General features: G+C 40.1%; 2 protein-coding genes across 2 annotated transcripts; both read left to right on the top strand.

Moving 5' to 3' along the window:
* Window positions 1-792: 792 nt before the first annotated feature.
* On the top strand, window positions 793-1767 carry LOC145166421 (horcolin-like). The gene is made up of 3 exons (XM_079085397.1): window positions 793-835; window positions 1000-1209; window positions 1301-1767. The coding sequence occupies exons 1-3, from the start codon at window positions 824-826 to the stop codon at window positions 1538-1540; spliced, it is 462 nt and encodes a 153-aa protein (XP_078941523.1). The 5' UTR covers window positions 793-823; the 3' UTR covers window positions 1541-1767.
* Window positions 1768-6657: 4890 nt separating this feature from the next.
* LOC145163939 (uncharacterized) lies at window positions 6658-9017 on the top strand. Its single transcript, XM_079082675.1, has 2 exons — window positions 6658-7461; window positions 7527-9017. The coding sequence occupies exons 1-2, from the start codon at window positions 6658-6660 to the stop codon at window positions 9015-9017; spliced, it is 2295 nt and encodes a 764-aa protein (XP_078938801.1).
* Window positions 9018-17216: the final 8199 nt, after the last annotated feature.

The following is a 17216-nucleotide window of genomic DNA, read 5'->3' as shown; positions in this document are numbered from 1 at the left end:
ATATGTTAAATTATAAGAAAATGATAAATTACATACTCTAATTATCCTAAATTAAATATTATAAGATCCTCTAGCATTTTTCATCTTTCAAAAGTGATAATTACAATTTTATTTATAACATTTATTACGTCTTATTTTTCAACGGCATCAAACGATTTATATATTAGAAAATTATCAGGACAAATAAGAAGTAGAAGACAAAGCAGATTACTTGAGGAAGACAAAATTATTAATTTTGAAGAAGAAAGTGGGTTTTTATATCTCTTCAACTTTATCTCAACAGCCCAAAGGGCATGTGCTCCCATCCTCTACTTGCACCCCCTTGGCCTAGCCCAAAATGTACTCTCGGTCCAAGTGTTGTATATGACTCGTTGTACATTTTGTTTGAAAACGACGTGAATATTGTATTCCATTATAAACTTTTCTAATTGCGCGCGTGCCCAGTACGTAAATTCGATTGATATTGAAATATATTATTCTCTCTCTTTCTCTCCTTGACAAAAATTCCCAACAACAAATAATTCTTTGATTTTATTTACTTGTTCTAGCCTATTAAATCACCCTTGGCATGCATACCCTTATCCGATCAAATTATATAATCCAACAGTTATGGCTTTCAAAATCAAATAATGCCAAGAGCATAGAATATCTTCCATGTATTTTCTTATCAATAATGCTTATAGAATATGATGCATGAATGATGAATGTGACATCCAAATTCTCAATACACGTAGAATTTGATAAATTTACTTTACTGCCCTCATCACTTTGTATATAAGCACGCATCCATGGAGTTTGGCACACAAGCAACAACACAAGAGAAATGGGAGTAACGGTACGTACCATTAATGTTTATCGCATTAATTAATCAAGCGCACAGCTAGAATAGATCGATTATTGTAAATTGACTTTTCTCGAGCTTATAATATGACAAAAAAATTAAGGTACACGCGTAGTATATACATGATCTTATCTGTTTATTTTGTCAAACATGTACAGAAACTGGCGCAAGTAGGACCATGGGGAAGCGGGGGAGGAGAGTATCCCTACGAATTCATACCAAACGGTAGGATCACCAAAATCCACATAAAAACCGGAGGCTCAGGTGGTTGCATCGATTCCATAACATTTGCCTACATCGATGCATGCAGTGGTCAGGAATGTTGGTCCAAAACTTATGGTGGCGAGGGTGGTCACCTTTCTCAATATGTAAGCATTCCAGTGACTTAATTAACTATCGATCAATAAAAGTATGTGGTTTAACATAGGTGTTTTTTTTTTTTTTTTTTGGGGTGGGTAGATGTATATTGAGGAAGGCGAGGAGTTTTTAGAACTGAGTGGAACAGTCGGACGTTACGGTGGTTGGACGGTGATTACTTCATTGTGTTTCAAGACGAACAAGAAAAAGTGTGAGTTTGGTTCGGTGAGTGATAATAAATTCTCCCTGCCTGTGAAAACAAACACCGCTAAGATTGTAGGCTTCCATGGAAGGTACGGGGGTTATCTTGACTCGATTGGTGCCGTCCTCCAGCCCAAATGATACCCTTATATGCTGGTGTAGCAGCAGCCATGTGCATGCATGCATGGTTAATTAACACTTTGTGGAATAATTAATTAGAGAGGCTTCGGGAACAAATGAAGTCCATAATGATATGTAGTAGCCATAAACCATCCTTGTATTGCACTTGTTATCTTAAGCTATATATGTAATAAACGTATGTTCGATGGTTTGTGTTTAAATAGATAAGTTTCGTTTGGTTTGCAAAAGGGTTGTTGTAACCCATGTCGGTTTAATTTGGATTGTTTCAAACGCAGAGACTAACCTCTGATCTCAACGTACAACTCGTCATTTTTTGAACTGCAAGTCTGCATAAGGAAGATAGATAGGATTACAAAGGGCTTAAGGAGAAGCATTGATAAGCGGGGCCAAGCTAGCAATTGGCAGCTGGCGGCGGAAGGGACTGTTATTTAATCAGTGTACACAACTCTTAACTCCTTCGGCTAATCCTACTTATGTCATGACTTATCTTAATACAAGTTTCCCTCAACACCAACAATATCTACGTGCTGGTGCGTGGGTTCTGATGCACGGGTACCCAAAGAATATCAACTCCGCAAACCTGGTAAAGTTTCTATTTTTTAATTACTTTATTAGGTTAGATCTTGAAGATGTGACAACGAATATATATATGCCATGCATGGTGGATATCCTTTTGCATAATAAGCACTTTTATTAGACAAATATGTTGAATTTTAGACATACCAAATGTTGAAATTATAACCAGATTCTTAAACCAAATGAAAAACACTTACTTGAAGCAGATGATATACCACAGATTTTGAAGAAGATGATTACCATAGATTAAATGAATAACATTTATTTAGAGAAGATGACATACCATAGATTTTGAAACTGACGATTTCATGTTTCTTTTTCTTTTCATAATTGTCTTATTGATCAATTTATGGATAGATTACACACGAGTATGGTGTGTATATATATATATATATATATATATATATATATATATATATATATATATATATATATATATATATATATATATATATATATATAGCGTTAGGTTATAATGTTGATGACATCTATTGTTTGGTCGTAAGGACAATTTTGTAACAATAGATGAAAATAATGAATGACTATGATATGTGGGTCTATAATATTACAATGGGGTAACATGTACTTTATAATCACTCAAATTTCATTGAAAGGGTAGTTAGTCATTTAAACGACATTTAAAAAAAGAAATTTTCGGATTTTAAATGATTATTGATTCTCCAAAATGTCATTCTCGCAGAATTGCTCATAAATAAAATAAATGAAGATTATCAACTTATTTCACCAATGATCAATGTCAATTGCCAAATTGTTTATAAATAAAATAAATGAAGATTATTAACTAATTTCACCAAATTGTGATATCATCATAACTTTCATATATACATTAATTTGAAGTAGACGAATAGAAGCACCTAATTCATCACAAAAAGCGAAAAAAATCCACAAAATAGATACATAAGAGTGAATTAAGGAATAAAAGCAAATAAATATAAAATGTCTATGAAAGATACTTTAATGAGAGATGGAAAATATTACTTCCCACGCCAATTTTTTTTCCTGTTTATCTTAGACCATCCGTTATATTCACCACATACCACATATGTGGTGGGTGCCACATCAGCACCACATTCTTCTACCACTAACATGGGATACCTACCACTAACACACCACTCCACCTCATTTTTTTTATTTAAATTTAATTCAAAAATACATTAAAACACAATAACGCATATTTTTTTTAATTAAATTTAATTAAGAAACACAATAAAACATATTTTTTTAACTAGTTTTTTATTCAATGAAACAATATTACATTAATTTAAGACAAACAACATAAAATTAAAAAAAAAACATAAAAAACCTTAAAAATGCAACCACAAACAACTTAAACTACTTTTTAAACCTTATTTTTAATCACTAAATTTTGGGCACTCTCTTAATTTTCGCCAAACTTTGACGTGTTTAAACGATGTGTGTTTCGTGTCTTCATATTGGTTCATGGCCACAGTAAACGGGTCGCCTTTGTATACGTTGTTTATAACAAAGTTATAAATATCATTGAATTCAAGACATTTAACTCTCATATCGCGATACTTCAAACATATTTCATCAAGACTACGACTTTGGCAACCCATTAAATCATGGAAAACGTTTCCAACTTTTATCCAAAAGTTAGGAGGCGTTACTGGGTCTTCTGAAGCCGCTATCCATGCTCGTGCTAAGTTCTCTTCTTCATTTTTTGACCAATTCATCATTTTAGGAGCCATTGGTTTTGAAAGAATGTAAAAGAAGTGTGTGATTTTGTAAGAAAAGAATGAAGAAATTGTGTGAGTATGTTTAATATAAGTGTGATATTTATAGAATAAGTTTAATATGTTTGAAAGGTAAAAAAGAAAAAAAAACAAAAAAATCCGTTGCACATGAAACTAGCCGTTGCAAACATCAACCAATAGCATTTTCCCCATTCAAATGCCGATAACACACATACATGAAAAAATTACAGCGGGAATTAAATCGAGAAACTACGAAAATAAATATTACCCCTAACAAAATCAAACATACAAGGAAAACAGTGATTTCATAAAAGAAACAGTGAAATACTAGTTCTTCCTGATCATATCAATACCAAAGAAATTAAAGATTGAGAAAAACAATCGAATAAATAACTAAATACATATATAATAAACCATAAAACCATATGAATAAATTAACAATTATATACCAAAAGAAATAAATCTTCCAAAGATATTTAACAGGAAGTTTTACCGGAATAGTGGGGATCGATTATGGCCCTTAACGATTGAGTAATATGACATCGGTTGAAGTTCTATTCATCTCTTCATCTTCTTCGTTTCTATTTTTGATGCCTCGTGAACATCTCTTACTCATTCTCGACTTTATTTCACAAGCAATAGGCAACGAGTTTGTTTATGTGGGTGTTCGGAGGTGGTAAATGAAGATGGCAATGGTTGGGGTTAGACGGAGATTTGACTGTGGTGTTTGGGTGGAGGGGGCTGCCGGAGGTGCCCATCGTCGTTATTGGTGGCGGCGGCTACTTTCTTAGAGTGAGATGGCAGTGAGTGGTGTCGATGATGTTATTTGAAGGGAAATTGGAAACTGATTGCAATATTATAGGGATACGATAGGATTTTAATTTTGGAATTTATTTAATATACATGTAATATTACTAATCCACCCATTTTAATTTAATTAATGATTTATTTTTTATTAAATTCTAATTGGGTCCTGCATCCACACAATAGATGTCCATCCACATATGAACCTCTCTCTCTCTCTCTCTCTCTATATATATATATATATATATATATATATATATATATATATATATATATATATATATATATATATATATATATATATATATATATATATATATATATATAGAGAGAGAGAGAGAGAGAGAGAGAGAGAGAGAGAGAGAGAATTTATGTTAGAAGATACGAACCAGTTGAGATTCCGCTAATATGTTTCTCTCATAATCGTATGTTTCATTTATCAAATTACACCTTATGGGTAACTTACGAAACCACACATATTTTGTCCCTCATGTTATAGACAAACGTCATACCCACTACATATATCTAATTCCAGGGATTGAAATATCATTATGGAAAATGTTATGGTACATAACATAATTATACCAGTGTTGTAAAAATCGGTCTAGACGGCCGATTAATCGACGCCTAGGTGCTTGGTGGCGACCAACCGCCTACGAATAGTTGTTAGAGGGTTAATTATTTGACCATGGTCAATATCGGTCAAAACCGGTCCAATTCGGTCCAAATCAGACCAACTCGGAATCCTAATCAAACCAAATAAATTTAAGAAACCCACCAGCTCAAAGGAGCCAGCTCGCTAACACAGTTTGGTTTGGTTTTCTAAGAGATACAAGCTCCTTTTATAGAATAAGTTTGTGTTAAAATATATAATATTTAGTGTTCAAACTAACACTAAATATTTGGTGTTAAGTATAAGTTTGTATAGTTTGTATTTATAAGGGGGTATTACAGGTATACTTGGAATATTGAAGGGTTGCAAGTGTTCAGTTCGTGGATTAGCTCGGGTCAACACGCGGGTCTTCGGGTTGAAGATGCCCCGGATACTTAAAGTCAAACGCAACCTATTTGGGTTATTTTGATTCATTCAGTTTAGCTCTGTAACACTCACTTCTCTCTTGTTTTCATATTACTCTCAATTAGGGTTTTCTCTGTGTTTAGGGTTAATCTGTTCGTTGTTCTTGATCATCTTTTAGATTAGGTTGAGTGAACTATTGTTGAGAGTAGTGTAGGTTTTATGTAGTGAGGTTTGTGTTGTAAGTTCATGAACACACCTGTCTGTTAATCATCAAATGGTATAATAGATGGTGATGTTGGGTATTTGAGTTCTTACTAGTTTTTACATGGTATCAGAGCTTTAGGGCTCCGATTCTTGTCTCAGTTCATCTATCGACGCTTCGTCTTCACAAAATCAAGGTAACTGTTTTGGTTTCCTGTTTTTTTCGTTTCAGTTTTCTATTGATCTTCATAATCTGGTTCTGTCTAGGTTTTCTTATTGAAAACTAGATCCAACTTTAGATTGTGTTAGATTAGGGTTTCTGTTTGTCTGTTGCAAACTATAGTTTCTCGATCTTGGTTATTGCGAGTTCTCCGTTTTGTATTGCAGACTCAGAAGACCAGATCTACTTGTTTCTATATCTTAGTCGCGTGAAGGCTTTGTATTCTGCGGGATCGGTCGGTTAATCTCATAAGATCTGAAATAACTCTCTAAGGGTCGGATTTCATCACCAATAAACCTCAGTAGAGAACGGATCCGAGAGCCGATCTATTGTTACTGGTTGTATTGGCTTCTGCTCTCACTGTGAGGATTTCTTGTTCTTATCTTCTTCCTGTTTAATTGTTTTGTGAAGATCTTATTATCTTGATAAGTTCTTACTGTTTTCTTGATTCAGTGATTGCTTGTCTTGGGCCCCGACATACTGTGGTGACCATCTGGACTCTAAGGCTTTCACTGTTATCTGTTTTTGTTTTGTTTCAACTTTGTTTGATTTCTCTCTAAATATGACTGGTTATGGGGTTGAATCTTCTGGTGGGTCTGGGGCTAAACCAGATGCTGCTGTCAACTTTGATGATCCTTTATATGTTCACCCTTCAGACAATACTGTCACTAGTGTTATCAGTTTCAAGTTGATAGGAACTGAAAACTTTAGGATATGGCGTAGTTCTATGGTTAGAGCTTTGAAGGCTTGTAATAAACTTGGTTTTACTGATAGAACTGTACCTAAACATGTTAATGATCCTGTTAAAGAGTCTAAATGGGAACGTGCTAATGCCATTACTTGTTCTTGGATTCTTGGTTCTATTTCTGAGAATTTATATGCTAACCATGCTTGCTCAGAAAGTGCACATGATCTGTGGAATGAATTATCTGAAAATTATCATAAAACAGATGGTTCAGTTATTTTTATTGTCCATCAAAAAATTGTTTCTCTTTCTCAGGGTAGCTTGTCTTTGTCTGATTATTTTAGTAAACTTGATTCATATTGGAAAGAGTTTGATGGGTTAACTAATCTTACTGAGTGTACTTGTGAAGCTGCTGATAGCTTTAAGAATCATTCAAAACTAATGAAGTTAATGCAATTTTTGAGTGGTTTAGATGAATCTTATAATCAAGTTAAAAGTCATATTTTGTTAATGGATCCTCTACCTTCTGTCAAAACTGCTTTCTCCTTAGTGTCTCGTGAGGAGTCAAATAAAAAACATGGTTCTAGTTCTTTAAATTCCAGTTCTAAGACTCTGCTTTCGCTTTTGTATCTAAATTTGTTGATCAGAAAAAGTCCAAGTCCAAGGGTCAAATACCACAATGTAAAAACTGTGGTCTTAAGGGTCATTCTATTGATAAATGTTTCAAAATTATTGGGTACCCAAAGGATTACAAGCCAAGGTCTGAAGTTAGTAATAAAAATAAAAGTTTTTCTAGTAATTCAACTTCTGTTTTTCAAATTGAATCCTCTGGGTCTAGAACTGGTGATAGTAGTAATGATTGTCATTTTTTAACTAATGAGCAATATTCGAAGTTTCTCAGTCTCATTGGTGACAATAAGCAAGGGTTAGATGATACATCTGTCAATGCCAACATGGTAGGTATTACATGTAACTCTTTTCTTAATAAAAATGTTTGTTGTGTGTCGAAATTTACTTGGCATAGTAGACTTGGTCATCCTGCTGACCAAGCTTTAAACATTCTCAGAAATAAACTTAATTTTAGCAATGTTTCTCTGCCACTTTGTGACGTTTTTCATAAGTCTAAACAAACTAGAGATGTATTTCATAATAGTCTTCATGTGACAAAGTCTCTTGGTGAACTTATTCATCTAGATGTGTGGGTACCTTATAGAGTTGAGTGTGTAGGAGGATTTAGATTCTTTTTGACTATTGTAGATGATTACACTAGAGCTACTTGGGTTTTTCTTCTTAGGTCCAAAGAAGAAGTTTTTCAAAACTATGTGATATTTTTTAATATGTTAAAAAATCAATTTCAAGTTGTTATTAAAACTATAAGAACTGACAATGGAACTGAATTTACAAATTCTCGTTTTAAAACCTTTGGTTATAATCATGTAATTATTCATCAAACTTCTTGTGTTTACACTCCACAACAGAATGAAGTTGTGGAAAGGAAACATAGGCATATTCTTAATGTTGCTAGATCTTTAATGTTTCAGTCAGGAGTTCCATTAAAGTACTGGGGTGATGCTATTCTCACACCAGTTTTTTTGATTAATAGAACTCCTTCTTCTGCTTTAAAAGGGCTTTCTCCATATGAGTTAGTTTATAAAAAGTCACCTAATTTTGATAATCTTCGTGTGTTTGGTTGTTTGTGCTTTACTACTAATATAAATAATTCTGATAAGTTTTCCGCTCGTTCTGAAAAGTGTGTCTTTATGGGTTACTCTTTAGATAAGAAAGGATATAAAGTCTTCAGTCTTGATTCAAATTCTATGTTTGTTTCCAGGGATGTTAAGTTCTACGAGTCTGTGTTTCTATTCAGAATGCAAAATCCTATTTTTAGTAGATCTAATGATGTTTCTAGTGGGATTGATCCATTTTCCTATGATGATCCTATATCTTCTGAAAATTATGTTGATGATGGTGTATCTAATAGAACTCAGGGACTGGATCATCATTTAAATGGTGCTAGTTCTCCTTTAAGTCCTAGTAGAATAGATCCTACAGGAAAAGATACATATACTAGTTTAAGATTTGAAGAGTCCAATGTGCCTTTATTTAATGGGTCTAGTCCTAGTTCTGTTAGTTCTCCTGACTCTCCTGTTTGGACTGAGGAAAATACTTCTTTTGTTCCTAGTCCTAGTTTTGTTCCTACTCTCCTGTTTGGACTGAGGAAAATAGTTCTTTTGTAGAAGGAAAATATAAGTATGGCATTGAAAAAACTCTTAATTATTCAAATTTAACCTCTAAGAATAAGTGTTTTGTCTCTAATCTTGATAAAACAGTTGAACCTCAATCCTTTTATGAGGCATCTCTTAATCCTGAATGGGATAAAGCTATGAATCAGGAATGGAAGCTCTGTATAGAAGTAATACCTGGATAATAACAGATTTACCTAAAAATAGGAAACCTATAGGGTGTCGTTGGATTTATAAAATAAAATATAAAGCAAATGGAGAGATAGAAAAATATAAAGCTCGACTAGTAGCTAAAGGTTATAATCAAAAGGCAGGTATTGACTATGAAGAGACTTTTGCTCCTGTTGCCAAAATTGTCCCTATACATGTGGTTCTTACTTTAGCTGTGAATTTTAAATCAATTTGATATTAATAATGCTTTTCTGTATGGGACTCTTGAAGAGGATGTGTATATGTCTTTACCTCCTGGATATCATAGTAAAAATGACAAAAGAGTTTGTAAACTATTAAAGTCTTTGTATGGTTTAAAACAGGCCCCACTGAAGTGGAATGAAAAATTAAGTAATTTTTTATTCAGTTTTGGTTTTAAACAAAGTTATAATGTAACAACCAAAAATTTCATACCAAAAATTTCATTTTAAAATTCATAAAAACATATGTCATATCATTAATTCTCGAAGTCAATCAACAAGTTTTCAAAAACAATTATTCAAGTCCAGGATCCACCAACATGCTCCATCTCAACTGTGTGTGTACAATTATACCGACGCCTTCCCGCGATCCTCTGAGGTACCTGAAACACATAACACATAACACGGTAAGCACGAATGCTTAGTGAGTTCCCCAAAATACCACATACACGTACTAGCCACTCGATGCTATAACTCTGTAGGGCCCTCCAGCCCGTGTGTCTTAGTGGGACCCTCCAGTCCCATGAATCGTTGGACCCTCCGGTCCGGTCTGGGTGAAAGCCCTTCCGGTCTCACTACTCGTTGGACCTTCTGGTCCGGTCTAGTGAGGACCTTCCGGTCTCATGAATCGTTGGACCCTCTGGTCCGGTCTGGTGAGAACCCTCTGGTCTCGATATTCGTTGGACCCTCCGGTCCGGTCTAGGTATCACATAACATAACATACAACACATATCACACATAACATGCATAGCTCAACAAGCATATAAGATTCTCTATTCACACAGGATTACCACTCTAGGTAAAGTATAGTGAGAATACTCACCTCGTAACTAGAAGATAACAGACAAGCTCTCGGAATTTTGGACTAGCCTCAGCCTAACATGTTAAACAAGCTTTTCAATCATTATTCATTCTTTTTACTTCTTCACACATAAAGTCCTCTTGTCCTCTTCCTATCTCTCGGAATGGGTAAAAGACCATTTTACCCTTCCGTGGTCTTAAATGTCCCTTATCGACCCCTCCAATAATCAGCAGAAGCCAACATGGTTCAATCAGTCAAAGTCAACCTGACTCGCCGAGTGCACCCCTGTGACTCGCCGAGTCCACTCGCATTCTTCGGGTTTCTTCTTAGGGTTCACTCAGTTCATTGAGTTGACCCCCTAAATCAGCGGGTGAACACCGGGTCAGGGATACTAGGTTAAACCCGCTACGACTCGTCGAGTCATCCTACAGACTCGGCGAGTTCAGTCCATCGAATTCTCATTTAGCCGACTGAGGTCAGATCCGTGACTCTAGCTTATAGATCTAGCCTCCTAGCACCCAAAAGTCACGTAAAGGTTCGATCTTTACGTCTATGCATCGCATATCTTGCTCTAAATGTCAAAATAACCCTCATAATGGTGTTTTAGGCACAATACTCCCATGGAATTGAGTAAAGCTAGGATCATGGGACTCTCTGGACCTCTCAAGGTCCAGATCTGAATTCTAACACTCATAGGGACCTCATACACTCTATAAGTCAACTAGAAAGAGGGGTAAAAACCCTAAATTCATGAAATCTAATTACTACAAGAAAATAGGTATAGATTAATACCTATTACAGCAACCTGGAATGAAATAGCAGCACATCTGAGTCCCTCAAGCCGATCTTGCTTGAACAACCTCCTTCTTCCTTGCAAAGATGCACCAAAATGATCAAAGTTAGCTCCCTCTTTCTCTCTAAGCGCTCTGGACTGTTTAGGGTTTCTCTTTGGAAAGTGTGGCCGCAAATGAAGGCCATAAGTGCCTTTAAATAGGCCTAGACCCGAGAAATTAGGGTTTCCCTCGGCAGCGCTGACTCAACGAGTCACCTTGCCGACTCGTCGAGTCCTTTCATTTTCCACGTCACCCAGTCGCGACCCTACTCGACGAGTTAATGCACCAACTCGTCGAGTCATTCCACTAAAATCAAATTAAATAATTAAATAATATACCTGGGAAAACCGGATGTTACAATTCTCCCCCACTAGAATCAGACTTCGCCCTCGAAGTCATGCTCCGCAAATAGCTCAGGATGCTGCTCCCGCATTTCTGACACTGGCTCCCACGTCAGATCGGACCCCTTCCGATGCTGCCACTGGACCTGAACCAGGGGCACTTCCTTATTCCTCAAAACCTTCACCTTCCTATCCAAAATTGCGATCGGTCTCTCAACATAATTCAGGCTCGCATCAACTTGAATGTCCTCCAGCGGTACTATTGCCGCCTCATCGGCCACACACTTCCTCAACCGAGACACGTGGAAGGTGTTATGGATCTGGCTCAACTCCTCAGGTAGCTCCAGCTGATATGCTACCTTGCCCACCCTGGCGATCACTCTGAATGGTCTAATATATCGAGGCCCCAACTTGCCCCGCTTCCTGAACCGGATCACCCCTTTCCATGGGGAAACTTTCAGGAGCACAAAATCTCTGACCTGAAACTCAAGCTCAGATCGTCGTCTGTCCGCGTAACTCTTCTGACGACTCTGAGTCATCAGTAACCTCGGTCTGACCTGCTGAATCTGCTCGGTCGTCTTCAACACTATCTCAGTGCTGCCCATAACTCTCTGCCCCACCTCTCCCCAACAGATGGGAGTACGACACCTTCTCCCATACAGGAGCTCAAAGGGAGGCATACCAATGCTCGAGTGATGGCTGTTGTTGAAGGAGAACTCACCCAGGGGTAAATAAGTGTCCCAACTCCCTCCGAAGTCCATGACACAGGCGCGCAACATATCCTCGAGCGTCTGAATTGTCTGCTCGCTTTGTCCGTCTGTCTGCGGGTGATATGCAGTACTGAAATGTAAGCGCGTGCCCAGCTCCTCGTGAATTTTTTTCCAAAACCTGGAAGTAAAACACACGTCTCGATCTGACACTATCGAGATCGGCACTCCATGCCGAGATACCACCTCTCTCACATAAATCTCGGCTAACTTCTCTGCAGAAGAGCTCTCACTAATAGCAAGGAAGTGAGCACTCTTCGTCAATCGATCCACAATCACCCAAATCGTGTCAACTCCACGTGCCGTCCTTGGTAACTTGGTAATGAAGTCCATAGTGATCTGTTCCCACTTCCACTGGGGAATCTCCAAAGGCTGCAATGGACCATGTGGACGCTGGTGCTCTGCCTTGACCCGTCGGCAGGTCAAGCACCTCTCAACTACCCACGCAACATCCCTCTTCATACAAGGCCACCAGTAATCCCTCTTCAGGTCCAAATACATCTTGGTGGCCCCGTGATGGATCGAAAATCTTGATCTGTGCGCCTCCTCCATCAGTATGTTACGTGCTCCGCCCGTATAGGGCACCCAAATCCGCCCTCGAAAGGTCATAAGCCCCCGACTATCCCTCTAAAACTCGGATACCTGCCCAATCACCCGCTCCCTCTTGCGGTTCTCTGGTCTCACGGCCTCCGCCTGGGCCTCTCGAATGGTATCCAATACCGGAGTCATTACTGTCATCCTCATGCACGTACCTCGAATCGGGGCACTCTCCGCCCTGCGACTCAAGGCATCGACCACCACGTTAGCCTTGCCTGGATGATACATAATCTCACAGTCATAATCCTTTACCACATACAACCACCTCCTCTGCCGCATATTCAGGTTGGGCTGATCCAACAGATATTTCAAGCTCTTGTGGTCCGTGTATATGGTACACCGAAGCCCGTACAAATAATGGCGCCAGATCTTGAGGGCGAACACCACCGCCCCCATCTCCAAATCGTGGGTGGGATACCTCGTCTCATGAGGCTTCAGCTGCCTCGAAGCATATGTTGTCACGTACCCTCTCTGCATGAGCACTGCACCCAACCCAGATATAGATGCATCGCAGTAGACTACAAAGTCCTCCATCCCCTCAGGAAGGGCTAACACCGGAGCTTCGCACAATCTCTGGCGAAGAGTCTCAAACGAGGTTTGCTGCTCGGGACCCCAAGTAAAAGTAACGCCCTTCTGGGTCAATCTGGTGAGTGGAACCGCAATCTTGGAGAAATCTCTGATGAATCTCCGATAGTAGCCAGCCAACCCCAGAAAACTCCTGATCTCGGTGGGGGATCTTGGCACTTCCCAACTCATAACAGCCTCAATTTTGGCCGGATCGACCAAAATCCCATTCTGATTAACGAGGTGCCCCAAGAACTGGACCTCTCGTAACCAGAAATCGCACTTGGAGAATTTGGCATAAAGCCTCTCCGATCTCAATACTCCAAGGATCTCTCTCAAATGCTCCTCATGCTGCTCTCTGGATCTCGAATACACCAAGATATCTTCAATAAACACGATCACCGATCGATCCAACATAGGCCTGCACACCCAGTTCATGAGATCCATGAACGCTGCCGGTGCGTTGGTGAGCCCAAAAGGCATCACCACGAACTCGTAATGCCCATAACGAGTCCTAAAGGCTGTCTTCTGAATATCCTCGTCACGCACCCTCATTTGATGATACCCAAATCTCAAGTCAATCTTGGAAAACCAAGACACACCCTGCAGCTGATCGAACAAATCGTCGATCCTCGGTAGTGGATAACGGTTTTTGACCATCAACTTGTTCAACTCCCGGTAATCAATGCACATCCGGTGTGAACCATCCTTTTTCTTGACAAAAAGGATCGGTGCTCCCCACGACGAACTACTCGGCCGGATAAAACCCTTCCCCAACAACTCTTGGAGCCGTGAGGACAACTCCTGCATCTCTGGCGGCGCAAGGCGGTAGGGTGCCTTGGCGATAGGCGCCGCCCCAGAATCAAATCAATACGGAACTCCATCAGCCTCTCAGGAGGCACACCCGACAACTCCTCGGGAAAAACATATGGGAACTCACTCACTATCGGAACATCAATGACAGAACTCGGTCTCCCATCAACAACTCGAGTATCCATCACATACGCTACAAAGCCCCTACAACCCTGCTGTAAACTCTGTCTCACTCTAGCAGCCGAGCAAAATGCCGATACAGATCGGGTACCCTCGCCATACACTGTAAGCACTCCCCCACTAGGGTCTCGTATGGTCACCAAATGACGCTTGCAGTCTATAACAACTCTGAATCGACTCAATCAGTCCATGCCCACAATGACACATACATCTCCCATCGCAATCGGTACCAGATCTATCGGAAACTCAACACCGAAAATCTCAAGTATACATCCCCGAATCACATCAGTAGAAAAAACCGCGCGCTCGTTGGCTATGGAAACTCGTAGGAGTCGACTCAACGCCTCTCGTCAGATGCTAATGTGACGGATAAACGCTAACGATACGAAAGATCGACTCACACCCGAGTCAAATAATACCAAAGCAGGTACATAACTCACAAGAAAAGTACCTACGCATATCATAATATAAGCATAATACATCATATCAATAGAATAAGTAAAAGGGTACATACCAGCCACAACATCGGGCGCTGCACGGACCTCCTCTGCTGTCAACTGGAAGGCTCTCCCGCGAGCCATCGGTACCTCGGCCTTTGCTGTCCGACCCTCAATAGCTCGTGCTGTGGCAGGGGCAGATCCCTGTGCGGATCCCTGTAGCAGTTGTGGGCACTCGGCCATCTGATGGCCCGTCTGGTTGCAGTGAAAGTAGACCGAAAATCCCTTGGGGAAATCCCTCGCGATATGCCCCTCTTTCCCACACTTGTAGCACACACCTGCTCTACACATCCCATCATGAGTCTTGCCACACTTACCACAAGTGCGGCCCTTCTGGCCTCCAGACCTCGAATCAGCGGGCTTTGCCTGCTTGGCTGCCGGCTGAGACTGTGCCGGCCGCCTATCCCTCCTCTGAGACTCCGCCTCCTCCCTGGCCTGAGTCTCTAGCTCAATCTCCCTCTTCCGAGCATTTTCCTGGAGCTCGGCAAATGTCCGGTATGTCGAGCTCGCCACGAACTCACGAATGTCTCTCCTTAGTATGCTCAGATATCGGCTCATACGTGCCTGCTCAGTAGACACGTGCTTAGGGCAAAACAACGCCCTCTCATGAAACATCCTCGTGATCACCGTCACAGACTCAGTCCCCTGCTTGAGGGACAAGAACTCCTGGGCCAACCGTTCCCTCTCTACCGGGGGAACATACTCATCTTGAAACATCATGGTGAACCTCTCTCATGTCACTGTGGTAAGCTCTGCAGGAGTGAAATCAGCTGTCACAAACTTCCACCAGTCCTTCGCTCCCAAGCGAAGCTGGTTCAATGCAGACCGTACTCTCAAATGCTCTGGACAGGAACAAGTGTAGAAACATCCCTCAATGTCATAGATCCACCTCATCGCGGCTATCGGATCCTGTGTCCGATCAAACTTTGGTGGCTTCGTGTTGCTGATGTCTCGGTACAGCAACGAGTCACCCCCTGTGGATGTAGCAGCATCAGCTGCCTGAGTAACAGCAGCGTAACGCTCATCAAACGTCTCGATCAGTGTGGTCTTAATAGACCCAAACATCTCTGGGATAGCCTCTCGGATCGCTGCGGCTACCTCCTCATGAATCATCCTGTGGATCTCCTCATCACTGATACCACTGGTACCGCTGCCCCCATCATTGCGACGCGTAACCACCATGCTGTCTCTGAAACACAACATAAAATAATCAGAGACTCGACCGAGATTACTCCCACTCACCCCTACTAGTTCCTTAGCATCCTAAGGACTCTTACTTGGACTACGCACCGACCCAGTGTTTCTAGTAGTACGGGCCCAATACTACCTTCCACACCGAATCCGTGTTCAACCCAAGTCTTCCTCCTAGGATCCTAGCTCACAAGTACTCTATATCTCGTCAAACATCAACTACTCTCATAGTATATCTATCATATGCTCATTCCTGCTACCTACTCACACTCAGGCAAATCACAGATAGCAAACTCCTAGGCTAAGGCATCACAAATCAGGCCACTCTAGTCCTAAGTTATAAAATACCTAGCCTACTCTCTAGCATGCATAACATATCTCATAACAGCTCATAATACATAAAGTAAGGGTATTTTGGGAAATCACCGTTCGGGCGCTGGCTGATTGTACACACTGCTCGTTTTCTCTGTCTCTTAAAATCTCTTACTCATTTTTTGAAAAATCATTTCTTTTGAAAACTTTCTCAAGTCCTCAGTTTGAGTCCAGACATACCCGAAGGTGTATCTGAATCCCTCAAACCAAGGCTCTGATACCAACTTGTAACAACCAAAAAATTCATACCAAAAATTTCATTTTAAAATTCATAAAAACATATGTCATATCATTAATTCTCGAAGTCAATCAACAAGTTTTCAAAAACAATTATTCAAGTCCAGGATCCACCAACATGCTCCATCTCAACTGTGTGTGTACAATTATACCGGCGCCTTCCCGCGATCCTCTGAGGTACCTGAAACACATAACACATAACACGGTAAGCATGAATGCTTAGTGAGTTCCCCAAAATACCACATACACGTACTAGCCACTCGAGGCTATAACTCTGTAGGTCCCTCCAGCCCGTGTGTCTCAGTGGGACCCTCCAGTCCCATGAATCGTTGGACCCTCCGGTCCGGTCTGGGTGAAAGCCCTTCCGGTCTCACTACTCGTTGGACCTTCTGGTCCGGTCTAGTGAGGACCTTCCGGTCTCATGAATCGTTGGACCCTCTGGTCCGGTCTGGTGAGAACCCTCTGGTCTCGATATTCGTTGGACCCTCCGGTCCAGTCTAGGTATCACATAACATAACATACAACACATATCACACATAACATGCATAGCTCAACAAGCATATAAGATTCTCTATTCACACAGGATTAC

This window comes from Lactuca virosa, chromosome 3, assembly GCF_052849685.1.
Source record: "Lactuca virosa cultivar CGN04683 chromosome 3, Lactuca_virosa_CGN04683_v6, whole genome shotgun sequence".
In the NCBI taxonomy this organism is placed as follows: domain Eukaryota; kingdom Viridiplantae; phylum Streptophyta; class Magnoliopsida; order Asterales; family Asteraceae; genus Lactuca; species Lactuca virosa.
The sequence above is the reverse complement of the archived record's forward strand: the minus strand, read 5'-3'. Positions and strand labels throughout refer to the sequence as shown.